Raw genomic sequence first — 27,950 nt, 5'->3', positions numbered from 1 at the left:
GAGCAGATTTTGACGTAGAACCTCAGAAACATTTTGCTCCACAGTTTTTTTAGTTTGAAGTATTTATAGACGATGACCTAGTCTAAAATGAGTTCAGGTTGCAATTAATTAGTCAAAGTGGAGAAAAATAAACAAACTTTTCTCACCCAGGCTATGCTCCTCTTTTTGTCTCTTTTCCCATTTTGAGCTGTCCACATAGGCCGCAGAAAGAAGAGATCTTCTACCTAATGAAGTAAGAAATCACTATGTAAGCCAGGTTGCTTAGACATCTCTAAACTAAGACATTATTAGATATCCCCTTTTCCTGTCAGATTTACTGAGTTGGATGCATTAAACCATCTTCATGACACAGCTGACAGCAGCAGCTACCGTAACAATTCAGGTTCCTTGCATGTGAATGAGCCATTACCTTGTCATTTTTAAAACAGAGAACTTTCCCCTAAAAGCTTTTTTTCAGCATGAAACAAATCTTCCCAAACCCAAACTGTGTATTTAAGAAAATTATAAATTTCTAAAGGTAGGAAAAACCCCGAACAACAACAAAGAATAGCTTCCTTGTGCACACAGATCTTTTTCATCAAATGCTAGCAATTAGCTAAATGTAGGCATAAAAGCATAAGCAAAATCATGAATACACACAAAAAGGCTTTTCTGTTGTTGTTGGATGGTTATTTTTTTCCACCTGTAAAGATGTGTCTCACTGGAAATGAAAGGTAGATGCTCATCTGAAAATACTCCATTTTTGATCTCCTTTTTTTGCATGTCTTGTGAACTGCAAGGTTCACTCAAACGTTTTTGAAAGTTTTTGCCAAATACTCTTTGTACGACCTTTGAAATGTGCTCAAGATACTGTTCTAGCTTTTGAAACAAAATGGAAAATGCTTCAGTTGGAAGAACAAACCAAGTTTGTACATCACTCCGAGATGATGAGGTCTTGAAGATGCACGAGGAACATCTGGGTGAAATTTGTTGAAGGAAGATACAGAAATACATGCAGAAGGTTGCAGAAATTAATGCTAAGAAACATGAAATATCTTTAAAATAGACATTACTACGCTACACAGAATTGTTAGCAACTACCTTAAAATCTATCCGCTACCACTAAAAATTTGTTATTCTTGAGTGTTAAACAATTTTCCCCCTCATCATCCTTCCGACATGCAATTATACACACATGTCCAGCTCTGAACATCTTTGCAAATTTTTGTCAAAAAGACTTGGTAAATGGGTTTCCACAGTCAGAATATGAGAATATGTACAACGGTTTACCAAACAGGTAGAAAATAAGAAACAGAGCTTTGGTTGGTGGGGTTTCTTTTAAAGCTATTTTTTGTTACGTAAATAAAAGAGGCACACAAAAGATATGGGGGTTTGTTGGGTTTTTTTGGAATAAACTTCTATATGTTCATTGACAGCTAAGGATGCCACTAGCAAGCATGAGGATTTAAAGAACTATTTTCTATAGCACAAACAACTGTCTGCATGACAGTGTTTTGCTCAGGTAAGCTGGAGGTCAGGCTTGAGCTCTTCACGACAGCTGACTGCTAAGCAGCTCCAGTGCCAGAGGAACGGGTGGCATGTTTGAGACATGGGCATCTAGCTACCAGGAAGCATCACATTTCTGCTTGGGGAAGCTAAAAAGGCACAATAAAGTTACCCATCATCACCGCACTGTAAGCAAACATTACTGAGTTCAGTTCTTACCAAAGGTCAAGACTGGAAATGTGGCTTATCAAAAACATCAGTCTTGGTTGTGTTTCTGTCACCTGAGCTATTAGGTTTTGCTGCACACTTACTGCCACAGGTTTGGCAGCCTCCATACAACTCCATGTGGCTTCCCATGACCCAAAACGGCAGGTCCTAAGATTCCAACCCCTAAGAAGGAGTAGGGGTTGGAAGGGACCTCTAGAGACCATCTAGTCCAACCCCCCTGCTAAAGCAGGATCACCTACAGCAGGTTGCACAGGATCACGTGCAGGCAGGTTCTGAACATCTCCAGAGAAGGAGACTCCACAGCCTCTCTGGGCAGCATGTTCCAGTGCTCGGTCACCCTCACAGTGAAGGAGTTTTTCCTCATATTGAGATGGAACTTCCTGTGTTCCAGTTTGTGCCTGTTGACCCTTCTCCTGTCACTGGGCACCATTAAGTCTAGCCCCTTCCTCTAGACATTCACCTTTTAAATATTTATAAACATTGATAAGATTTCAAGCTATGAAATCGGCAAGGTAGAATGTATATAAGAACCAAGAATACTCTCCCGTACTGCTTGCTAGCGATACGCCGTTCTCAGAGCTGTCCCCAATTTTACGCATAGAGCTATAAAGGTGAAGGGAAAGTCCCCACGCAGCACCCCGTCCCTGCTCACGCTCCCCACGGCGGCGGCCATCGCAGCCGGCCACAACCACGGCGACGCCAGGGCCCGTCCCGTCAGGGCCTGTCGCCCGCGGCGCGGCCCGGCCCGGCCCGCGCCGTCCGTCAGCGCGCCCCCGTCGCCTCGCCCCGCCGCCGTAGCGAGACCCGCTGCCGCCTACCAACGGACCACCGACCTGCCGCAGCGCCGAGGGCCCTCCCGCTCCAGAACACGCCTCGCCTGAGCACGGGGGTGGCCATGGCGCCGAGGGAGGAAGCGAGCGGCGGCGAGGGGCAGTCTTGCTAGCGCTCCGCCCTCAGCCGCTGCCGGTAGGCCCGGGCGCAAGATGGCGGCGGTGTTTGCTGGCGGCTCCCAGCGGGTGGTGCGGGAGGCGGTGCGGCGCTCGGCGGTTCGCTCGCCAGCCTCGGGCTGCTGGGGCTGCGCGCCTGGAGGTACCGTGGGCTGCGCGGCGGGGCCGAGCGGCAGGATGCCCTAACCGGGGCCCTGAGCTGCTCACCGGCCGGGGGGGCCGACCGGAGTACTACAACTCCCAGCAGGCCCGACGACCGCCGCCAGCCTTCTGCCTGACGGGAGTTGTAGTTCTTGCGGGGATGCCCCTTTCGGCGCGGGTTATAGGAAGGGAGCGGCGACGGGCTCCCGGTGGGCTTCAAAGGAGGCCCGTTTGTGCAGCGGCGTGCAGGCCGAGGTGGTGCGGCAGAGTTATCCCGTGGGGAGGGTTGTTAGCAGCGTTACTCTGCGGCTGCTGGCTGGATACAAGCCTCTTAAAAGAAACCCCCAAAACAAAGCATGCAGCTTCATAAATGCGTATTTATTCTGGGAGGACAGCAACATTATCCAGACCCTGGGCTGCACCTGCTGGTTGTCACCACCACTGCACCCGGGTTTCAGAGGCTCTTTGAAGGCCCTCCCTTGCCCAGAGAACAAAACAGGGGCACTTGGAAAGGAGGTGTATGGCAGAGGGCTCCCCACCGTAGGCCCTGTCTGGGCTCCCAGCCTGCTGCGCCAACCTCGGTGTAGGTTTCGCTCAGTTTACGGCTGTTAGACCCTTCAAGACATGAAGATCCCCTTGCGTGGTGGTCTGCCCACCCCTTCTCACTGGCCTTCATTTTAGAGGGTTGCAACACATCTGAGGTAAAGCAGATTGGTTGGTTAAGTTCTCCGTGACGGCCTGCACTGCCTGCGTGTGCCAGCCATCATATTAATCTCCCTCCTTTTTCCTCAGAGGCCCTCTTATTTGTTTTTGCACTGGTTTTCTATAACACTGTAAGGTATGAATTTAAGGAGGCAGTAGAATTCAGCAAATTGAATTCAAGAACGGTAAAATTCTGCTGCCTCGAGCTCTTTGCTGACACTGCCTGTGACCCTGTGACTACTGAGTGTCTGTTTGGTGTGGTGTGGTGCGGTGCACCTCTCCCAACCCAGGCACCGGCATGATTCCTGCATCAGCTCTGGAGAGCCCCAGGACAGGGATGGTCTTTCAGTGTTAGATCAGCTGAGAAGGTCTGTGGGAAGTAAATGGCAGGGTTATCCAGGCCAGTTTCATGCTGGGTAAAATGTATTTGTTTACCCGTTGGAACTGTTTCTGTTAAATTTAATGGCTAAAGGTGCCATTTAATGATTTTTTTCTTCAGATTTTATGAAGTGTGTCATTAGCATGCTTCACTTGCATAGAAGACAAGTGTTTTTATTTGCATGGCCTATTCCATTCTGCTAGGGAAATGCAGAAGGAGAATAAGTAACCTAACTCAGGTCATTACTTGCTCTTGTCCCTTCATGATTAGAATCATTCTTTAAGAAGCTAAAAACTTAAAAGATTAGATTGTGACAACATAAGATACTACAGTGACTCTGTTACAAAATCAGGTTGCAACTAAAAATCTACTGGAGAGCAGCAGATTATTTTTTTTTTTTGGTGACAGCAAAAACCTCACAAATAGCATTTGCATGACCCTTTTGTTAAATGAGCTTACAACACAGTACAGTTGAGGTCAGCACTCAAAGTTAATTTTGAGATTCTAGACTCAATGACTATGTTTTCTCTGATGTCTGTACTGCATCAGTACTTCACTAGGTCTCCTGAGTGTTACTACAATCCAAATAATAAGCTTGGTGTTTTTTCCTTATGTCTTCCTACTGTGTTTGGAGCTTCCAGAGTAATGCATTCTACAATAATGGGGACAGCACATATGAGGAAAGGAAGCTCAACTAGTGAATTATGGTGAACAGAGATGACTAGACAAGTCATTATAAAAGCATGAAAGGGGAGAAAGATCTTATTCTTGTGCAGAATCGTCTTGTTCCTTGGCTAGGTGGAGAGGAATGGTGTCTCTAGTTTTTATTTTGCACATCTAATAAGTAAAATCATAGAATACCCTGAGTTGGAAGGGACCCTTAAGGATCATTGAGTCCAACTCCTGGCTCCACACAGGACCAGCAGAATCAGAGCATATGACTGAGAGCATTATCCAGACAGTTCTTGAACTCAGTCAAGCTCAGTGCTGTGGCCACTTCCCTGGGGAGCCTGTTCCAGTGCCCGACCACCCTCTCAGTGAAGAACCTTTTCCTGATATCCAACCTAAACCTCCCCCATTGCAGCTTCATTCCATTCCCATGGGTTCTATCACTGGTCACCAGAGGGAGGAGATCAGCATCTGCCCCTTCACTCACCCTCGTGAGGAAGTTGTAGGCTGCGATGAGGTCTCCCCTCAGTCTCCTCTTCTCTAGGCTGAACAAACCAAGGGACTTCAGCCTCTCTTCTTATGTCTTCCCCTCTAGACCCTTCACCATCTTTGTTGCCCTCCTTTGGACACTCTCCAATAGTTTTATGTCCTTTTTGTACTGTGGCGCCCAAAACTGCATGCAGTACTCGAGGTGAGGCTGCACCAGTGGCAGTGTAGAGTGGGACAATCACTTCCCTAGACTGGCTAGCAATGCTTCTTCATCTTTGTACACATTATCTGGAAAGCTGTGACATAGTGCTGGGGTTCTTTTGTCAGTGATGCGAGCAACTGCAATTTTTGCAGTGTATTCTTTTAGTGTCATGCTGCCAGTGGTCTGGCATCATACAATAATTAACAGCAGTAATTAATAAATGCGAAGTTCCGTAGTATTAAAACAGACACTGTGACGTAAAACTCATCCTTCCTCTTTTTTTCTTATGGTAGGGAAGCGGTATCTGCTAACAGAAGATGATATAAAGTTACAAGAATTTCAGCAGATGAAAGTGGCAATTAGAAATGAAGTTCATGGCAATAAAGGTATTAGTATTTATTTCATAATCAGTATTATAAATTTTAGCATGAGTCCTAGGAAACAAGGGGCTCAAAGTCACTATAATGTGACACCAATTGACCTCATTTAAAGCAACAACTTATGTCTTCCTCCTGCAAAATTTTTGTAGCTAAAATTATTGGAAGATCTGAGGCTTTGTAGAATGAAACAATTTTAGTTATGCTGTGTTGGAAAACGTGGAGAAGCTTTCAAGTATGCAAGATGCTTACATAATACCTGAAATGTTTGTGTCCTTGTTTCTCCAACTTTGTCAGATAGTCTAATAGAAAATACTGTTCCAGTCTGCAACTCTTGCTTCAAATATATAATCAGCAGAGAAAGTTAATGCAAAGCCTAATAGCTACTTAACTATCCAGAGAAGGCCTATTCCAGTAATTCTCTTTTAATCCGCTCTGTAAATTTAGTTAGCTTATTCTTTTAGATTTTTTCCCTTTTACCTAATGTAAGTTCTTAGTTGTACACCCAATTCCAGATGGTGTTGCATACTCAGAATATGAAGAAAAAGTCAGGTTTTCCAAACTAAGGAAGGAGCAAGATCAGTGGATTTTTTCTGATGGGGATTTTGTCATGCTGGTTAAAGTGTATACAAATTACTTTCCTTAAGGAATATAAGTAGAAACATAAATCTGCCCTTAATATTTAAGAAAAGTTATGTAAAACTCCATTTCCTGCACCTGTTTAATCATGTGCAGGTGTTCTAGTGATACAAATTGACAATTGTTCCAGAGGATGTAGTTAATTTTAATTTTTTTTTTGTGTGGCAAGAAAGAAACAAATAATCAAATTTAGCTTTATATAAACCAGTCTTCTGGGACAGAGGGAGGTAAAGTCAATATGATGGTTTTTCTATATTAATTAAAAGTAGAATTTAAATCACGCAGTGGCAAGTCATAATGTTATTGTATTTTGCTGTGATTATGACATATTCACGTTGGGGATTATTCGTCCTGTGTTTGAGATACATTGAGTTTATTGCTATGGGTCAACCACTCTTGCTAAAACAGGTTTGTAGAAGCTAAGTATTTGGCTTTACAGATCACAGTTGACCTTTTTGTTTTGTACAAATAGTAGCCTCTGAGAACTGATGAAAACAATGTGCTAAGCACCTATTTGTGTGTATGTGTGCGTGGTTTCTGTACTCAGTGTTTAGTCTAATACTTGAAAGATGAAAAGAAGTAATTAGAGCTAGTAATAAACTTGGTTTAGAAATGAAAAAAGCAGTAATAACTATTCTGTTACACAGAATATATAATAGCTATTATTTATTATAGTTATAATGCACGTATTAACTATAATAGTTAAACTATTAACTGCAGCAGTTAAACAATGTGTTCTTTACAAATACAGTTTGGATCCCAGGTGTTTTAAATTTCTGCACACCTTTGAACACATAACCATTATATCTGCATACATATATATATATACACACACACACACACACACAGAGTCTTCTGATTTCACAGGATTCAGCTCTGGATCTCAGACTTGAGTAAGGACTTGTATTTGCAGGTAGCAACAGATATGCATCCAGTCATTGAACGTGTTGTTTTCTGGGGTGCTCACTTTGCACCTCTTGCACAGGTTACTAGCTTGGAAATACCAGTGACCCAGCAAGTGCTACAAAAAAGTTCACTTACTTGCCCAAGATGGGGGGCAGCACCATTAGAGGAAGGGGGCTGCCAGGGGGTGCATGTGATTTTAATCTTGTGTATGTCTGAATCAGAGCCTTGAGATTACCACGTGCCGGACTCATCTTTTGTGCTTGCTTTGTCATAGGAAAATGTGCTGGCTGGAGAAACCTCTTTTTTTGGGAGGAAGGGAAGCAACTCTAAGTTTATGGCTATGTATAGAAATACATGGATTATGTAAGAGACTCTTTGTGTCTGCATCAATTGTGAAAGAATTTAAATCTTCTGTGCGAACAGTGTTGAGCAGAAGTTCTTATGCTCATTTGAATGCTGAGTGGGATTGGTTTTGTTTGTTTGCTTGCTTTTTAAAAAAGGAACATGAGGCAGAAAATGTCATTTACAAAACTTCCTTTGTCTTTAAAATTTTTGTATACATTACCTGATACATTCCATAACATACATAATGAAATTAAGCTCACAGTAAGCATCGTCTTGGTTTTCCAAGTCTGAACATGACTTCATAGGGAAGCCTAGGCATGTTTGTCTGTGAGAAGTTTTATGCATTTTTCTTGGTGAAAAATACAAGCTTTCTGCTTCATTGAATCTCCATGTTTCAGATACGGAGTATGCAACACAGGTAATGGAATTATCTATAGACTGCTGCTACAATGTGTTTTATTTTCAGATCCATATTTTGAAAGTATTAAAGAAAAATTAAAGAAAAATGGAATGATTCTCAAAAACGAATTAAAAAATTTACTGCACTTATGTCAGACTTCATCTGATGTGGAACTAGCAAGAAAAGTTATTTACAGGTATTTTTAACAATCAGGTAATACACTTTTCTGTATTTTTTTGCTTTGATTAGAACATACCAGGTTACATCTGCAGTTGAGGGCCTGCCCTAATTCAGTGGCTATATGCATAGTTAATCCCTTAAACTGAGGCTGTATTTTCATTTACTTTGGATCTTGCAACCCTACAGAGACTCTCAGATCAAAGGATAGTCAAGATACAGGAGCAAAGCGTTGTCCTACTGTATGCAGAATGAATGGTGAGCCACATAGAAATGTCATCACTCAGCTGAGAGGTAGTTGTATGTTCAGTGGCATTTTCCAGCCAGGACATGCCTGGTTATAAACTGATCTGGACCCAGCAGTGGCAGGTCAGGAGGTTTTGTGAATGAAAGCCTTCCCAGAAATTACAGCATGGGAGCTATAAATATATTTTTATTTATTTATGAGGTATTTTAGCAGGTACTGCTGCTAAAATAGACTTGCAACTTGCTGTGTATTGCTGTGCGAATAGAAGGTAAAGTAGTTGAGAATTTTCATTGCAGAGACCCATTCTATTACTAATGTAATGCAGGTTACTTTACTGGAAATAGAACAGATTACATATTATTAGTTAATTTATTATTAGTTTAATCAAAACAACATTTTTTCCATAAAATTAATCTCCTGTTATCTAAATGTCATTGGCTGGTGCAGATAGAGAAGTGTACTTCTGTCATTGCACATGCAGATCTTGCTGTCTATTTAAAGCTGTTTTCCCTTGACAAATTCTGTGCCCTGTGTGATTAACTTTTTTTAATCTTTCCAATAGGTACCATGAACAGAATGGAATCACAGCCTTGCATAATTTTAAATTTGGGCCCCTCTTTATGAGGCTATGTTATGAGCTGGACCTTGAAAGACCTGCAGTAGAACTTATCAAAGATCAGGTAATTCCCTATATATTTTGAAAATATATTTGTTAGTAGTAGTAATAATTAGTATTACGAGTAATTGGTATGCTCATGGCTTGCATGAGCTCATAGACTTGAAGTATATGTGTTGCAGTAGCAAGGATGTCTGTGGCTAATGTAAGGATGCAGATTACATGGTTTTTATTTTAAAAATAGCAAAACAGTAATTAAAATTAAATGCTAGCTTGACTGATAACTTTATTATTGTACTTCTCTATAATTGCATCATTTGAATAAAAAGTATTGATGAAAAAATAGTTCCTCAAATGAACGGAGCTGATGCATGTTTTCCTGCATCCTCCATTGCATTAGATAATCCTTGCAAATGAACACTTCTGAGTTTTTATGTAGTAGTCCTCTGAAATCCCTTGGGTTGTTTGCATCAACAGATTTGTCATGTTACTCTGTTCTTCAAACTGCTTCGGAACCCTGTAGAGGTGGTATGATATTCATCAGCTCAACAACTTGGCCATTTTAGTGCTGGAGTAACTTAACGACTGGTTTTTGAACATCTGTTAAATGCTATGTGTGCTATTATGACAAGATATTAATCATGCCCAGTGTATAATAAATTAAAAAATTCTGTGCAATAATGTCTTCAAAAATCTCAGTGGCCAATGGAAAGTCATCTGTATGATGTTAATTCATTAAGGCATGAGATATGCCTAGCCAGAAATGGGAGAAATCTTGCTTGGGCTGCTATTCTTAAATTAGGCATGTGTAAGAGAGTATGTGTGGGTTTTGTTTTGGGTTGGGTTGTTTTTTTGATTGAGATCTATGTCATTAAAACAGGTCCTGCAGTACTTGCAGGACTTAGTAACTGATGGATAGTAAAGTACAGTACCACTTCTTCAGACTGGTGCAGAAATTTACACTTAATACCTCTGGCGTTTTATTTGGCTATTTGCAACACACAGTGTGATTGAAGTGGAATGTAAAATACATTTGCTCTTTCTTCTCCTACTCTGCTTGCCATTGCTCAATCCCTTGCACTGATCTGTTCATCATTTAATATTGTGATTAGCAAAAAATTCTTTCAGTTTCATGGTGGTGGTACTTAATCCCAAAGGTATTGTTAATGAAGTGCAAGCTGTATTTCTGCTGAGATTTTGGAGTTGCTATTAGTCAGTGACTTCTACTTGTGTTAATTTAGAGGTCACAATCTGTCATTAAAAAAAATTACAAAATGATAGCGCGAATCTCTGGGAAATTTCTATTTGATTTTAGTAAGCTTTTGACCGTACTGAGTCACTAGTATTTTATAGGTTACTTGACAGAGGGACAGTCCGGGAACCCAGAGAGTTAAATGCTGAACTTGGGAAGATGGGGCTTATTCCAGTAGAAAAACCTGCTAAATGCTCTGCACAGTAAGAATGCTCACTGTCCTAACTTTCTCTACGTTTGCTCTGTTTGTAGAATTTGCGTGGTTTTTTCTCAGAGAGTACATCATTCCATATTTTGATGACTATGTTGTTTAAAAAGGGCCATTTTGAAAGTAAGTACTGTGTTTGCTAAGGCAAATGCATTTTGAGGAGGATGCTTCTCACTGTAAGTGTGTGTATAAATGTATATATTTTTAATGAATATTGCTGATTGGTTTATGGTTTTAGAAGGCCAAACATCATGTAAATCAGTGTAGATGTGAATGAGCTGCACTGTAGCATGTAATAAAAATGGAAGGCTGTATTTGTTTCATGCTTCAAATAGTATTCTTACCATTCTCAGTTTCACAGAATTGTGATTATCCGCTGGGGCTTGTTTCCTAAACTCAGTTCTCTGAAGGCTTAACTTCTCTTTGGTTTGTAATTTCCCATAGGTTTTTGTTTTCTCTATTCAAAGTTTGGTTTATGTCATTTTTGAAACAGTAAGTTCTTCAACAATTTTTTGGCAGTCTTGCATTTGTGTCAGAGCAGGGAAGAGTACCCTTTTTCCTTTGATAACAAAACCAGGCCGTAGTCTTCTCCTGTTTTGTCTTACTAGTGTACCCACACAGGGTGGCTACTGCAATATTTAAGTCAAGCGCTTCAGATCAGTTTGGCTCTTTGTGAGGATAAGGGGGAATCATCTGACCTGACTGAAAAGACTTTCCGTGAGAAAATCTTAAATTGAGTATGGAGCAAGCTTTTCAAGTAAATCCCTTAATTTGAAATTTGTTGAACATACAGCACTTGGTCTCTTGACGTATGGCAAATGTAAGTCCCGCAGCTGTCCTAAAAGTTGAGACTGATCCACTGTAAAAATAACTAGATCAGAGCCTGATTGCAGTGTTGTGGTGTAGTGGAGCATGTGCGTTATTGAGGAGCTGTTATATAGTTTGCCTAAAATGGCGGAAGCTCTGTTCATGTGCTTAAAAGGCTTGCTTTCTGGGTAGTTAGGAAGAATGAGAGTGGCTTTGTCAAGTATCTAGACTTTAGTTTTAGGTTGGAAATTGAGATTATTTAGAAAATGACAGAAGGCCAGATGCTAATGTATATTGAAAACCTCCTTGCTGGGAAGAAATATTTACATCCAACTGATCCTAAATTAAACTTTTTGAAATATATTATTTTTTTTTAAAATAACAGATTTCAGTTTACATTCTTATTTTGAAATAGACTTACTGAGCTACTACCACATTGATTTTTGGTTTTTTCTCAGTTACTAATTGTACAGCCTTAAATTTATGATGTGATTAACACCAATATATTTTTGATAGGTGCTTTGGAAGTTCTGGAAGAAATGAAAAAACAAGGTATACCTTTCAACAAAGAAACCTATCTACTCGCGTTTGCAATATGCTACAAACTGGTAAATATTTTCAATTTACTTGATGAAAAAGTATTTGAAATGCCTTCTCTATGTCTCCCTTTTTTTTTAATTTTAAAATTTCCATATATTTCCAGTCATGATTTCTTATCTAGTGCAAATATTTTAGACATATTTAAGTCCTAAATTGCTTCATTGTGCATAATATCTTGCACATATATAGCTTCCCATACAAACTAATGTCACAAAGCAAATCTCTAAAAAATTACGTGGGCATAAGCGCTAAGGAACAAATTCAATACAGCCTTTGATTATCTGATAGTATTCTTTCTCTGGGATCTGTGCACCTCTTCAGATTATATTTTGTGCTTGAGCTTCAATGCTGGTTTTATAGTCTGGCTTCCTTAAGCAACAAGGCATATATATGGAATGTTCTGTTTGTCAGACATCTCCCATCCCTTTCTCCCCTCCCCCTCCAAGTAACCTTGAACCATTTCTGTAATTGCACCCAAATTTGACAAGGATTAGAGTTCTCGAAAGTAATCTGTTCTTACATGCCTGATGAGAATGGGCAGCTGAGTGGAGAAAAGAAACCCAGATGAATGCCTTCAGTGAGAGACAGGCTGCCCCTTGAGTTTAACAGTATTTTTAGCTCAGAGAAAAAGAGCATGAACACAGTAAGAAACGAGGCTACGCAGGTTCTGTGAGTGTTTCCTTAGAACTGTTTTACTTTTGTAGCAGTGATATCCCCAAACTTTTTTTTTTTGATCTTCCTCTCCAGATTTGAATCAGTTCTGCAATTTGAAGTATTAACATAGGCCCTTCTCAAACTCAGTAAGAAACTCTTCTTCAATTTCACCATGTTTTCAGAAGGAAAGACACTAGCTGAGGAAAAATTATACCACTAAACCTCAGGTTTCTCAGTTAACCATACAATGAAACTGAGTGCATATGTGATAAAAAGGGAGTTGACCTAAAATGGTATCTGAGCAGTAATTTATGTGGTGCTTCTGCAATTCTCAGTTCTAGTGAATCAGGGCTGCCTTTAGGTCATGGGAAATAGAAATAGCCATGTGGCTTTGGTGTTTGGAGAGTGGGGCAGTAGAAAAGGCTGAGAAAGAGCTGTGGCAGTTGTCTGCTGTTGAAAACAGCTAGAGATTGATGGTTACAGTCAGTTTAGGGATGTTACCAGTTCTACATAGAAGGTGCTTCTTTTAGAAAGTTATGAATATACCAAGACTCTTACACTATGCTACAACCCAAGTTTGTAAGCTAGTGTTTGCTACTAGCATCCACTGAGGCAATATTTACCACTGCAAGGTTGTTCTTTGGTCTATACTCTGCCAGTTTAGGTAAAGGCTTTCACAGAAACCCACACCCACTGTGTGTCTCTGAGGTATCTTTTACTTCCTCTGCTGTGGCTTCTTCCCTAAAATCTTTATATGGTTCTTTCCAAGACCTGCTGTCAGATGGCATGGATCCATGGTATGTGCAACAGGAAGAGATTCCTGAGAGTCCTGTATTCTACTACTTCTGGCTCTACCTGTGTTTTCAGTAGAAAATCTGGCCCATTGTTACTTGTTTAGTGAATTGATAAAAATAGAGGGGAAGTGATGCTAAACTGTCACCTGGTTGTTTTAACAGCTACAATAAATTTGAGGGGGATTCATTAAGATAAAATACTATTAATAAGGGAACAAGCTGTAGTAACCCTTTATGCACTAAAGAGGATTAGATGGAGCTCTTTCAAAAGCTTAATCTGTTGATTCAGCTGTTAGTGGTAGGAGGAGAAATGAAGCTCAAAAGTGTTTTTGCTCGTGATGCAACATAAGAAACTTCAGAAAAAATCTTGAAGGGAAATATCTTCAAGGTGCACTGCTTAAATACTGGAAATAATGGTGCTGGTATCATTAAGAGCAGTGCTGGATTTTTACCAGGCTAATGCTTGGTTTCTTTTGAATAACCATGCCAGAGACCAGTACAGAAAAATGTACAAGGCTTAAAGCTCAGATTATTGCTAGTGGATAAACAAAGGAATTAATGTTTAATTTTTGTACAGAAGTGTTTCAGAGATCAACTCTAAAACACTTCTGGGATGTTTTAAATCATTGAAAGGCACTGCTGTCCTCTCAGGTAAGAAACTGTCCTCCTTTTAGTATAGGAAAAGGGCTATAGACCTTTTAATGTCAACAAAATATTTGTGTAATAATAATCAATCTTCTGGTGGTCAGAATGTTTCTAAATTTTCAAAGAACAAGTTCTAAACTGCAGGGTTCTTACGCAGTTTAAAAGGTATTTTCACAAGCTGTGCAGACCATTCAGCAGTGGCAAGGAAAAGCATCCCTTAAACACCCAAATGATGACCCTATCCCTTAACTCATGGCCAGGTATTATTTTGTTTGGGGTCCAGTCAGTTCTACTCATAATTTCCAGTGTGAGGAGTGTTGTTTTTGAGAGTTGGTGGTTTATGAGGTAACACACAGGTAAACTCATTGCCTTTTACTGTAGACTCCTATTGAAAATAGTCCCAGCAATAATGGAAGCTTTCTGTGTTGGAAAACAGGCAAATGTCTAAGCTATCGTATTAGAATATATACTTTGGAAACGTCTTGCAAGATTTAATCCATAAGAGAGGCTAAAAATTGCTGAATGTTCCAATTTGCACATACACAGATTTCTTTAGTTTAATGGTGCTGAGTAGTTCAATGCTTATAAAACGTTGATTTTCACTGACTATCTAATGTAGCTTTTAGAATAAAGAAAGAACAAAAAGTCAGCTGTCTTCCTGATTTGGGAGTGATTGGAAAGTGGAAAGGAAAGTGTATGTTGGTTTTAGCATACTGCCGGGGTTGTTTTATCTTTTGTAGAAGCCAAAAGAGTTAAGGCAAGGCATAGTTGTTAAAATTATGGAAAATATTTTTACCCTCTTCTGAATTCTGTAGCTTTGAATATCATATTTTGATGTGTTTCTCAAGAAGTGCTGCACAGAATGTGCTTGGTTAGGTTCAGATATGGATTACCTTGGTGAAAGCTGGAGGCAGACTGTTGACAAGGACATGTAGTGATAGGACAAGGTATAATGGGTTTAAACTAAAAGAGGGTAGATTCAGATTAGATAGTAGGAAGCAATTCTTTACTGTGAGGGTGGTGAGGCACTGGAACAGGTTGCCCAGAGAAGTTGGATGGAGCTTTGGGCAACCTGGTCTAGTGGAGGGTGTCCTTGCCCATGGCAGGGGAGTTGGAACTAGATGATCTTTGAGGTCCCTTCCAACCCAAACTGTTCTATGATTCTATGATCTTAAAGTATGTTGACTTCTGAATGCCTTCTGAATGTGATTGTAATTGCCTACAGTCCTTTCAGATCACAAGAATAACAAGTGCAGCTAAGGTTTGAAATTTCTGTGCAGGACAACCTGGAGTCTTGGAAAATCTCTGCGAAACTACTTGAAGAAGCACAGCTGAAAGGTGACACATTACCACTGCGAGCGTTCTGCTTTGCTGTGGCAACTGCTCTGAAGCAGGTACAGTCCCTTTTTGTTTTGATTTGTGCCTGAATCTCTAGAGTTTTACTGTAGTAAGATAGTCAGGGAAGGGAAGGTAACTTCAAATACTAGAACTTTTAGGCCCCTGAAAGAGTAGGATTATACAAAATTCACACACAAAGTGAATGTGGAAATTCTGAAATCTGAACATATGCCTTGAGTCTAATGCACAGGTATTTTGTGCTAGTGACAATGCCATATAGAATATGTTGAGAAAATGAGAGTTTGGCCAGCAGGTTTGGTGTAACCATGGACCCAGTCCTGCAGATACTGCTATTTAGTGTTGGTTTCCTTTGAATAGAATTAAAATGATTATTTAAAATATTTGCACAGTCATGCCTTTAAAATGCTTATGTTGGGAGGCAAACACAAAGGCTATGATGTGTATTGTCCTACTGCCTAGGAGATGGCCTGTCTTTCTTCACAACATATTTCTTCAGGGGGAGGTTTTCATATGCCTCATGTGCCTAAGCACTGATATGAAAAGGCTGAGGCAGTGCAGGGTGAAAGATTGAGCAGGAGAATAACAATTAGGAAATTCTAAAGTCTAGTATTTCCTCTGCCATTAATTTGTGTATACAGCTTGAGAAAATTCTGAACCTCCTCTGTTTCATGTCTAAACAGAGGTCAGAGGCACTGTAAGAGGTAGCAATTTGATGTTGTTCATGGATTTGAATGCATGAAGTAGAATTGTTAAAATTTTCTTATGCACTCTGTGGTGGTTTTTGCACTGTCTCTGAACAGAGACACTGAACAGTAGCATCATTGAAATTAATTTATTCGTGTACGTGATGGTATGACAGGGCTTCCTATTGGCATTGAGGTTAAAAAGCAAAATCTCTGTCTCTGAAACAACATGAAATATCCGTGATGTTTTTGCTTTATGTAAAAATCCGTTAAAATTCTTGTTTTGCAAACAGAATAATGCTCCACATTACACTTTACTATTTTTTAGGCTGCATGATCTTTGACAGTACATCTTGCTGTGAGTAAGATGTTTCTTGATCTAAGTAACAGTGGTTGGTCTAGTAAATGTCAGCATAACATTTACTGTCTATACAAATCAGTTGATGGCATAGATACAGTACTGTAAATGTGTATGTCCGAAAGGTTAAAAGTGCTGGGCAGGATAAATACTCACATTAACGTATGCTGCGCTTCATTTAAGTACTCTGACATGTGCCAAATGGAGCATGTGTGTAGATCTTGTATCTTTTAGGTGCTCTCGTGCTTTGTGTTAGTTACATGCTTCCATTCTGTGCTGATCTAAGGCAGGGAATACTGTCTGATGTGCTCAAGAGGTGTCAAGATGACATGGGAACTCCAGCATGGGGTGTTCCTTTCAAATGCTCGATGCTGTTTGGAGTCTGTGGGTCTTCATGAAGGGGCTGTAGATGCTGGTTTGTGATCCATTGAAAAGTTGTGAAAGGCTTTTGTTTTTCTTGAACTTTTATTGAGAAAGTGTGTCACACATGTTTAACCGTATTTTTTTATTATTTATAATTCCTTCCTAGAATGATGTAGCGCAAGCCAAATTTTATTGTTCCCAGATAATGAAAACAGAGAACAAACTATACAATAATCTTAAAGTAAGTATACTTGCTTTGTATTAGAATCTTATAGAGAAGTATACTATACTAGACAAAAACCTCCCTTGTGCAAAGTAACGGAAGGCAGGCTTCTTAGTAGCATAGGCGTGTATCAGTACTGTTGCTAAGCTTGTTTTTGAGCCAACAGACAATTTCTGTCAGTTGGATGAGTTACATTCTGAATTGTTAACACCCTCCTCCCGTTTTTAAAAATCACTTCCTACCATAGATGGGAATGGAAAGTACACCAATCCTACATCTGTGAGTATAGACCCATGAATAATTTCTAATTATGACATTGTGACTCTTTGCTTTCTGGCTACAAGAGATTGTAAAAAACACAGCTCCAAGTAAATGCCCTCCTTAGCTATTCTCTGCCCACTTCAGGCCTCCTTCAGCCCTATGAACCTTAACCATATACAACAATTTTTTTCTTTAATTGCACGGTCTACAACCTGAGAGAAAGTCTACTGCTTGTGCCCTGTAAGTGACCTCTCTAAGCTATGGAAAAAAAAACATTTTATTCAAGAACAGCTAATGCAGCTCCATCAGTGGAGCTCTGCCTCCAGGCTCACCCTTCCTTTCCAAGCCCCAGCTGTGAAAAAAAGCAAACCTCTGTGGAAATTGATCATTCCCTCTCCTTTCTTCATAATTAACAGATTTTTATCAGCACTGCATCTAGAAATGTATTTTGTCCTGCTTTGCTTCATGTCTTCCTCAAACTCTGTTTTAAAAATTCTAATTCTGATGATAAGTACTAATTGTGTGGTTTTATTTTATTTTTAAGGTTCTTGTTCAACTCAGATCTGGTTTGCTAGAAGAAGTAATAAAGACGTTAGAGGCAGCAATGGAAGTAGATACTCCTCCCTTTGTGAAAAAAATCGAGTTTTCTGAGCAGGTGGTAAGTATACAGTAATGAGAGGAGGTCTATGGTGCTTGGTTGAGCCATGATGACGGTGGTTCCACTATAGAACTTCGGGTGCCTGAGTTCACCCTACTAAAGTTGTTTGGGTTCTAATACATTCAGATGCCAAAGCAGCTGGCTGGCTTTCTGTACTGTTGGACAAAGCACTTAGTTGTCCACTTTCCTTTTTTATTGTGGATCTTGCTCTTAGAAGCTCAAATTTCATCTGAATGTAGATTAAGCATTCCCTAGTGGCATTAAATAATTTAATCCCTTGCCTTCTTTGCTATTTTCATTTGATGTAAAAATGAGAATGAAGTTCTGATCACAGGGATATTATTAGATTGGTAATATTTGCAAAGACCTGTGATGCTATACAGGGAAGTGTGATATGGGAAATGATAGCTTTTGCTAGTTTACTATGTTTTACAATAAAAAATAGCTTTTACAGTATTGATCACCAGTAAGGGTTCCTTTAGAGCACATATGTATCCCTATCATCTTGGCAGCATTGCTGCAGCTTTTCCTGAAATGTACTGTGTACTCATTTTGAACATGTCTATGGAACAAGATATTTTAATACTGTGTTAATAATTAAATACTTAGCCTTTCACTGCTGCCTATTAAACAAAATGACTAACTGATGCGTAAAATAACAAATACTAGGAGAAGGGGGAGCATACATTTCAAAATATAGCCCATGTATATTATATTAACTGCTATGTTGAAAAGAAATTATTTTAAGTAGCATTTCATTTTATAAATTCATTACAATATGTTGCATGTGTCAATGTTGTGTTTTGATTTTTGTTTGGCAAATTTGTAACGGTCCCTAAGAAGACTAAGCATTAGTCCTAACCCATTTCTTCCACATAAGGTTATTGATCAATATCAATTTTTGAGAGATTTACTTATACTTGAGCTCATACTCTGTGTATGGCATACAGAACTTCTCAGTGTTCTATGGTCTGACTTATTGATTTGTACTGTACTGTACATTAGGGTGATACATAATAATAATAATTAGAATTGTGCTGATCTGGAAAGTAGATTCCAGGAAGCAATTATGTTTCTTGGGTTTAAATAGAAAATAATTCTGTTAGTCTGTACTAGGACTGAAAATAGGACTGTACGAATTTGAGGAAGTGTCCTGGCTTTGACTGGGATAGAGTTAGTTTTCTTCCTAGTAGCTGGTATAGTGCTGTGTTTTGGATTTAGGATGAGAACAATGTTGATAAGACACTGATGTTTTAGTTGTTGCTAAGCAGTTGAGCACGTTTCAGCTTTTCATACTGCCTTGCTAACGAGAAGGCCGGGGGGCACACAAGAAGCTGGGAGGGGACACAGCCAGGGCAGCTGACCCAAACTGACCAAAGGGATATTCCGTACCATATGATGTCATACTCTTTACATAACTGGGGATTGGCCAGGAGGCAGAGCGGCTCGGAAACTATCTGAGCATTGGCTCCAGGTCATAAGCAATTGTGCTGTGCATCACTGTTGTATAATAATAATAATAATCATCTTCATTTTCTGTCCTATAGTCTTTATATCAACCCACAAGTATTACATTTTTCTTTTTGATTCTCTTCCCCCATCCCACTGCAGGTGGGGGGAAGTGAGCAAACAGCTGTGTGGGTTTTTTAGCTGCCTGCCAGGTTAAACCACCACAGGAAATTTTAAATCTAATAAACTCTAATAGGTATCCAGTCTATTTCCACCATTGTCTGGTGATATATAATGTGTGCTGTGTAAAATCCTCTTCTTATAAGTCATTGCATTAGCCACATATCTTGCGTTGTGTACTTTTTTTTTCTTTGAGTGATTGCTTGTCTTCAATATGGTGGTTGAATGAGAAATCTAACAGTCTGTCATTTTCTCCTCCTTAGCTGGCTACAGTCAGGGAGAAGATGGAAGAAACCCCTGATCTTTCTGCCAAATTAGGAGATGTTTATATGAAACTACAGGCTTCAGGACGGATAACCATGTGCACACTGGAAGACATGCTTTTCCAGATCCCTAGTTCAAAGAAGACCCCTGCAAAGCTTTTACATCAGAAGCAATTGGGCTATCAGGCTGCTAAACCGCTTCGATCAAATCTGTTGTTGGAATAGTTCAATATTTGATGGCAAATTGAACTGCTGTTAGCATCTCTTAGAAGACAGGTTCAAATAAAATGTCTTCTCCCCTCATCCACAATAAACAATTAAGTTGTTTGTGTGAAACTGCATTTTAAATAGAGATCATGTAGCTTCTGCATTTCAATTTTGATGCTAAAAACAAGCCATAACAGTGGGTACTTGTGTTTTGTTCAGAAATGGAGTGATGGAATAATTTGAAGTTTCTCCTCAGGCACTTGAATCAGGAATTTCCTGTGCTGAATGTCCTGATGGAAGTGAACAAAATAGTATGCGTATCTGACCTGACTTCTGTGGTTCCCGAGAAGAAAATTCAGTCTGCATCAGATGTAATGTTCTGACTGAAAGGATAGATGCCATCCAGAGTCTAGATAGAGTATGGAAGTGCTTTAACTGTTTATTCAAATTCTGTACATCTCAAGAGAATCAGAGGAAAGCAAGCATCTTTTGTTCTCTTTAATTTTTTTTCTTCAGAAACAATATATTAGTATGTTTTTTCATACCAAATGAAAATGCAATGGGAGGTAGCACGGTAACCAGCTGGTGGTTTTCTCACATGAAGGAGATGTTGCTGAACAAAAGACAAAGTCGCAGAGTCAGTGGCCTCACATATTGCTTCCTTCAAATTTTCTGATATTAATCCTGCCAGGATAAGTGGATTGTTATACAAATTTGCAACTAAGCCCTAACAAGTTTCTTAGAGCAACTATGATCACTTTTTTAGATGAGAATTACGTATCATCTACATAATTCACTCTTACATAGAACAAGTGATCATAGAAACAGTACAAGGAAGCTTCACATTGACCCAGCTTTAATGACCCCAGGCCAAATGTGCTTGGTTCTAGTAATGAAAAGCTGTTTGTAACTATGAGTCCTATATACCCAAAAATCTTTTCTCACTCTCCTCAATAGAAGGAACTGGAAACAGCTATACCTTGGCTGGCACTTGGATACTTTTGGTATACTTCTGCATGTGAAGTGATGGGCCTGTTTGTTAGTACAGAAGTTGGCAGTCCTGTGATCACAAGACTGGTGGAGCACGCTCGGTACTCTCCAGATTAGGCCAGTTTTGGCTTCTGGTCTTTTTATTTTGCCTCTCACCTGCTCCAGCAAATGTCAGAACTCAAAGGATTGTTTCTGTGAATGAATCCGTGCATGGGGTATGAAACTGTTGAAGCAATTGAGTCACAGTGAAGAAACAAGAACCCATCCATGCAGAAAACACATCTTTAGCCATCAAAACAAATGTGGCTACAGCACGTCAGAGGTTTCCTTCTGAGGGTCTAACACTGTAACTCATTTCTGTCACCAATGTGTCTTGTTAATACTGAAATGCACAAAACTGTTACATGGTGGATGGAGTTTCATACAAGTATAAGTGAAGAATAATTTGAAGTTTTTATCACATTTTTGTGAAGTCTGTGCACACTTTTGAGTGGTTGCATAGGTTAAAGTATTACATATGTTAGTCTAAGAACACAGCTAATGGTTCTGTAATATTGTATAGCACATAATGTCACACATAATTTAGGAGTACTGTTTTCTCTCAGTTGAAAATTCTTTTACATTTCCAATACAATATGGACCCTTAAGTAGCTCCCAATCTTTTCTCCACAAATAAATTTGATACAGGATTCGTAAAGGCTGCTTGCAGCGTGGCAAGGATTAGTTTCATAAAAATGAAAGGAGTGAACTACTCTTCCAATTCACTCAGTTAGTACTATCAGAATAACTGATGTAAAACTACATTTTTTATTACAGGCAATAGAAGATAGACCCATTTAGCCTATTGCATAGCAAATGTATGAGGTCAATTCTGTTTAATTTTCTTATTTGGCACTTTCAAACTTGTATTAATTGCAAGAAGTTGGTTCATCCTGGGACTGAGATGTGCATGTTTGTTTGTTTGAATTGTTTAGGTTCCTGACTGAGGCTGTATCCTACCTGCACCTGAAGTAATAACAACTTCTGTTACAATTGTCACTATAGCTAATGTTTTCCATTTTTTGTTTTCTTGACTAATTGTTTTCTTGAGGCCAATTTACTCGAGCAAACTCTAAATTTGATAATTTGTTTTAAAGAGACATCATTTCTTTGTCTTGAGAGAGAAAAGGCATGTCCTTAAATAAGTAACAATAATTCAGTAGAAAAAGCAGGGACTCACGGAGGGTTAAAGGGTAGGTTCAAAGAAACATACACAAAATTCAGACAATTAAATATTAGAATATTGAAGGTTGTTTTGGAAGTGTTGTAGAAGACTGGTAACATCCTCCCTTAGGAAAAAAGGTAGGAGAAGAGAGAAACTTCTAATAATTATGCAGCTGATTTCAAACAAAGTCTAATTTATTTCTTAGAAGTTGGGCAGAGGTGTGTTAATTGGGGAAGCTTGGATTTGAATGTATTTATGAATTTACCTTTTGGTGCATCAAGGTCCTGAGCACACTGGCTTTTGTGCAGGAGAGTCTTCAACCATGTGCTTAGTTTAGTGTAGTTAGGTGTGGTTAGCCCCTGGTTTCCCTGCACCCAAGATCAGGAAACCAAGCTTATCTAAAGTTAAGCAAATACTTAGGGGGTTTGCTGGGTCAGAGTGGCTGGAGTGTCAGGGGCTGGGTTACTAGAGAGCATTTCTTGGAGACACCCTCAGAGAATAGGATGTGCACTGTATTATTGCAGCTAGTGCAATAATTACAATTTGCTTATATGGAGTTTTAATCAAGGATGAACCTTGAAATTAGAAGCCAACATCGTAAAAATTAATAGATTGGTAGGTTTTTTGTGAACAATCTGGAAATCCCCTTCCCTGGAGGGAAGGGATGCCATCCAGAGGGACCTTGACAGGCTGGAGAGGTGGACCTGTGCGAACCGCATGAAGTTCAACAAGGCCAAGTGCAAGGTCCTGCACGCGGGTCGGCGCAATCCCAAGCACAACTACAGGCTGGGCAGAGAATGGATTGAAAGCAGCCCTGAGGAGAAGGACTTGGGGGTGTTGCTGATGAAAAGCTCAACATGACCCAGCAATGTGCACTTGCAGCCCAGAAAGCCAACTGTACACTGGGCTGCATCAAAAGCAGCATGACCAGCACATCAAGGGAGGTGATCCTGCCCTTCTACTCTGCTCTCGTGAGACCCCACCTGGAGTACTGCGTCCAGCTCTGGGGGCCCCAACATAAGATGGACATGGAGCTGTTGGAATGAGTCCAGAGGAGGCCCATGAAGATGATGAGAGGGCTGGAGCACCTCTCCTATGAGGACAGGCTGAGAGAGTTGGGATTGTTCAACCTGGAGAAAAGAAGGCTCCAGGGAGAAACAATTGCGGCCTTCCAGTACCTGAAGGGGCCTACAGGAAAGCTGGTGAGGGACTGTTTATCAGGGAGTGCAGTGATAGGACAAGGGGTAATGGGTTTAAACTAAAAGAGGGTAGATTTGGGTTAGATATAGGGAAAAAAATCTTCACTGCAAGGGTGGTGAGGCCCTGGACCAGGTTGCCCAGAGAAGCTGTGGAGGCCCCGTCCCTGGAAGTGTTCAAGGCCAGGTTGGATGGGGCTTTGGGCAACCTGGTCTAGTGGAGGTTGTCCCTGCCCATGGCAGCAGGGTTGGAACGAGATGATCTTCAATCACCCTTCCAATGCAAACCATTCTATGTTCTATGAAAAAACAAGGCATTTGCTTTCCAAAGTGAATTGGGTTTTTTTCTAGTTTCACTGGAAGAGACTTCTGTAGGAAATGCTGCTCAAAGGTTTATGTTGTAAGTAGCTCAGATGAGGATCTGAGGGCTCTTTTGGGTACTTGTGTTGGGTTTGCGTGGCAGGGTTTTGGTAGCGGGGGGGCTACAGGGGTGGCTTCTGTGAGAAGCTGCTAGAAGCTTCCCCTGTGTCTGATAGAGCCAATGCCAGCCGGCTCTAAGACGGGCCTGCTGCTGGCCAAGGCCAAGCCAATCAGCGCCTCTGTGATAACATATTTTAAGAAGTAGAAAAACACTTAGAGGGAGAGAGCTTTTGCAGCTGGAGAGAGGAGTGAGAAGATGTAAGAAACTCTGCAGACACCAAGGTCAGTGCAGATGGAGGGGGAGGAGGAGCTCCAGGCGCCGGAGCAGAGATCCCCCTGCAGCCCGTGGTGAAGGCCATGGTGAAGCAGGCTGTCCCCCTGCAGCCCATGGAGGAAGGATGAGGGGGTGTAGAGATTCCACCTGCAGCCCGTGGAGGACCCCACGCCGGAGCAGGTGGAGGCACCTGAAGGAGGCTGCGGCCCGTGGGAAGCCCACGCTGGAGCAAGTTCCTGGCCGGACCGGTGGACCCGTGAAGAGGGGAGCCCACGCCAGGGCAGGTTTGCTGGCAGGACTTGTGGCCCCGTGGGGGACCCCACGCTGGAGCAGTTTGCTCCTGAAGGTCTGCACCCCGTGAGAGGGACTCCATGCTGGAGCAGGGGAACGATGAGAGGAGTCCTCCCCCTGAGGATGAAGAAGCGGCAGAAACACCGTGAGATGAACTGACCGTAACCCCCATTCCCCGTCCCCCTGTGCCGCTGAGGGGGGGAAGGTTGAAGCCGGGAGTGAAGTTGAGCCCGGGAAGATGGGAGGGGTGGGGGGAAGTGTTTTAAGAGTTGATTTTATTTTCTCATTCCTCTACTCTGTTTTGCCTAGTAATAAATTAGATGAATTCCCTCTCTAAGTTTGGTCTGTTTTGCTCGTGACAACAATTAGTGAGTGATCTCTCCCTGTCCTTATCTCGACCCACAAGCATTTCGTTATGCCTTTTCTCCCCTGTTTGGTGAATGAGGGGAGTGAGAGAGCGGCTCTGGTGGGCACCTGGCCCCCAGCCAGGGTCAACCCACCACAGTACTGTTATGTGGGAAGGGATTGCTGTTTATCAAATTCGAATGTTCTTCCTGCAATAAAATGAACCATGAGTTTTGTGCATGTCTTTGCACTCCAGCAGCTTTTTGGAACCGTGATCCAGGAGACAGCAGGTGGCGTTTCATGATCATACTTTCCTACCAATGCAATTTCCGGGGATAACTTTTACCTGCAGTGTTAGTTACGCAAAATGAACGGTTTGCCCTATGTTTAACGCATACCATCTTAAAATGGAAAATCCAGGCATTAGTTAGCAGCCTCAAATGGTTGGTGATGGGCACAGACCACAAACCTGTAGATTTACAGCATTTATTTTGAAACTTACTGCATTTATTGAAACAACTCATCTTTCCCAATGATCACAATGCAGTTTTTACAGTATTCTGTGGAAATACTAATCAATGATCTAGGAGACAGGCTGCTGATGTTATTTCTAGTACACCAATGACAATTGCAAAGGCTTACTTTGCTATATCTTTAAGAGAAAGTTGAGCACCTTTTGCAACTTGAATTATGAAAGCATTCATTTTTACATTCACATGGAATCTGCATTTTGTGCAGTCTTCAAAAGACTGGTATTCCTCTGTTATAGGTGCCTCTGCTTTTCTCCATGGGTCTTTCCATGCCTCTTTCTTTTTCATATTCCTTTCCACAAGTATCTTGAGTCTTGGTAAGGAAGGATCACTTCCTCTGTGCTTCTCCCAAGTTTATTTTCTGCTTTAAAACAATAAAAATGAAGGTGACAGGCTTAGTCATTGCAGGGGAGCTCAGGAATGCTTCCAGGCCTCAGGAAGAGTTTCCATATATTTAATAAGCCTTCTGCACAAGTTTAAATAATTTTTGAAACAAAGACTTGTTAGAACTTTTCAGCACTATAGAAAGTAGGGAGACCTATAGTGTATAGGTCTAGAGCTATTCACTTTATGATTGCTTTTTTTTCCTCAGGGTTGTTTCAGATTACATTCTTCTAAACATTTTTATTGCAAAATAAGCAGAGACTTGTTTGTGGGGGGGTTTTAAAGCTACATCTGTTGTGGCTGCTTACATTCCCTTGTGCTGCCACATATTCCTTAGCGAGTTTATTAAAAGTAGATGTTGTTCATATACCCCCTTCCTTCTCTGTTTCTTTTCTCCTGCTGCTTATGAACAGTGTTTTGAACTCAGCAAATGTCTGATTGCCTGCTCCCCTTCGAGGCAACTTTTAAAGTCACCTTATTTTCATATGATTAATAAATTTAAGCAGTGAGAGGGATTAGGAAGGTTTAAAATTACTACTGGTACTGACCCCATATTTTGTAATGTGAAATATAGTGCTATTTCCAAATCTGTCTTTGCTTGTGCTGTTGAAGATAGTTAGCTGAAGACCTTCAGGAGCTTTTGGTGTGTCTTTGCTTTGTGCTGCTGGAACAGCAGTGAAAACTGAGATAGTCTGACTTCACCTTCCCAAGCATAGATGCTGGTTTTTGTACGTACTGATGCTCTAACTAACTGCAGGCCCTTTTGTATACTGTCAGGTAAGGTCAGCTCCCAAGTCCCTCTGCCGAGCAGCAACTCAAAATAAATGCAGGAGCACTGATATCAGAGGAAAGTTGAATTAGGGACCATCTATGCAAATCAGATATATGGGATCAGAGCTGGCTGAGCCTGAACCTGGTGTCTGCATGAAGGGTAAAAGTGGTGTGATAGTTATAGGAGACTCCCTCCTTATGGAGATGCAGGTGGCAATCTGACAACCAGTCTGGAAGTCGTGGTGGTGCTGCCCAGGTTTGTTCATCCATTGGACTATTACCCCTTGTTGATATTCCATGTGGGCACCGGTGATGCTACTTGGAGTAACCTGGAGCGCATTAGGGGTGGCTACAGAGCACTGGGAATGAGGGTGAAGGGCAAGGGGAGCAGGTGGTGTCTCCTCAATCCTGCCAGTGAGAGAGGGAAAGGCCTAAGCAGAAATGTACTCATCCAGGGCGTCACAGCTTGGCTGCAAAGCTGTGTCAGGCCTGGCTTTGGCTTCTGTGACCACAGTCACAGCGAGGGCTGCTGAGCTGAGATGGGGTATGCTTGACAAACTGTGGCAAGGGTGTCTTTGCAAAACAGGCTTCCTAACCCAGTGAGGAGGGCTTTACATGAGGCATGCTGGGGCAGTTACCATAAGCTGGAGAGAACTGAGGGCATAAGAGGCAGAGCAGATGTGTGTAGTAGACAGCATGACAGAGGAGGCACTCACACTTCCTCTGTAAAAACAGCACAACTTGGGAGCCATCTCAAATGCACAGGCAAATCCATGTAGCATGAGGAACAAGCAGGAGGACAGTCTATGCAGGGCTGCAGAGCTAAGACCTCATTAGGATTGTGGTGATGTGGTGGGATAGCTCTCATGGCTGGCGTGTGGCAATGGAGGGATGCAGTAAAGATGGGTGTGGGCAGGGATGGCAGAGAGGTTGAGCTCTGGATAAAGGAGTCATATACATGGGGCTTTGCCTTGGGACAGGTGTTGAGCCAGTAGCAAGCCTGTGGGTAAGGATCAAAGGCGAGACGAGCACAGATGATGTGGCAATGAAGTGTTCTTTGGACAGCTGGAGAAAGTCTCAGTCACAGACACTGGTACTCATCAGTGACTTTAAACATCCTGCTGGAAGGGCAATGTGGCTGCGCATAAGCGATCCAGGAGATGTCTGGAATGTACTGAAGATAATTTCTTGATGCACATGACTGATGAACTGGTGAGGGAAGGTGCTCTGTTGGACCTGCAACTCACAAGTGAGCAACAACTGGTGGATAGCATAAAGGTCAAGGGTAACCTCTGCTGCAGCAACAATAAGACTTGTGGAGTTTAAGATCCTGAGAGGAGTAAGCTAGATACAGGACTTCAGAACTGGAATAGGTTTTGGCTTGTTCAGGAACCTGCTTGCAGGATCCTGTAGGAAACTTTCCTTCCAGGATAGGAGCCTAGGAGACCTGGTTGATCTTCAAGGACAGCCTCCTCAGAGCACAGGAATGATCCATCAAGCAAGCTGGCAAAAGGCCAGCATGGATGAACACAGTGCTGCTGGCTGAGCTCAAACATTAAAAAGATGCACACAAAAGGTGGAAGTAGGGTTAGGCTAACTGGGAGGAACGCAAAGACATTGCCCACACATGTA

At 41.2% G+C, this 27,950-nt stretch overlaps 2 protein-coding genes across 5 annotated transcripts in view; one reads left to right on the top strand and one right to left on the bottom strand.

Annotated features, from left to right (window-relative positions):
- The window catches only part of MRPS27 (mitochondrial ribosomal protein S27), a 56,488-nt gene extending 53,806 nt beyond the window's left edge, over positions 1 to 2,682 (bottom strand). For both annotated transcript variants that reach the window (XM_054810932.1, XM_054810934.1), the window contains exons 1-2: positions 2,547 to 2,682; positions 147 to 224 (exon numbers count right to left, since the gene is read on the bottom strand). In XM_054810932.1, coding sequence (XP_054666907.1) covers positions 147 to 224; positions 2,547 to 2,610 — 142 coding nt within the window. In that variant the 5' untranslated portion in view covers positions 2,611 to 2,682. The remainder of the gene's footprint in view (positions 1 to 146; positions 225 to 2,546) is intronic.
- Positions 2,682 to 22,325, top strand: PTCD2 (pentatricopeptide repeat domain 2). Of its 3 annotated transcripts, none has more exons than XM_054810936.1 (11): positions 2,682 to 2,802; positions 5,536 to 5,628; positions 7,976 to 8,105; positions 8,896 to 9,013; positions 9,427 to 9,474; positions 10,454 to 10,532; positions 11,733 to 11,824; positions 15,190 to 15,303; positions 16,839 to 16,913; positions 17,701 to 17,814; positions 19,707 to 22,325. In XM_054810936.1, exons 1-11 carry the CDS (start codon positions 2,697 to 2,699, stop codon positions 19,929 to 19,931), a joined length of 1,194 nt encoding a protein of 397 aa, XP_054666911.1. In that variant the 5' UTR covers positions 2,682 to 2,696; the 3' UTR covers positions 19,932 to 22,325. The 3 variants fall into 3 exon arrangements, with proteins under 3 accessions (XP_054666911.1, XP_054666910.1, XP_054666912.1); XM_054810935.1 differs by having other exon boundaries at positions 9,427 to 9,477; XM_054810937.1 differs by lacking the exon at positions 9,427 to 9,474.
- Positions 22,326 to 27,950: the final 5,625 nt, after the last annotated feature.

The sequence above is a fragment of the Grus americana genome, chromosome Z, assembly GCF_028858705.1.
Source record: "Grus americana isolate bGruAme1 chromosome Z, bGruAme1.mat, whole genome shotgun sequence".
Taxonomy (NCBI): domain Eukaryota; kingdom Metazoa; phylum Chordata; class Aves; order Gruiformes; family Gruidae; genus Grus; species Grus americana.
This window is presented reverse-complemented; position numbering and strand designations above follow the sequence as displayed.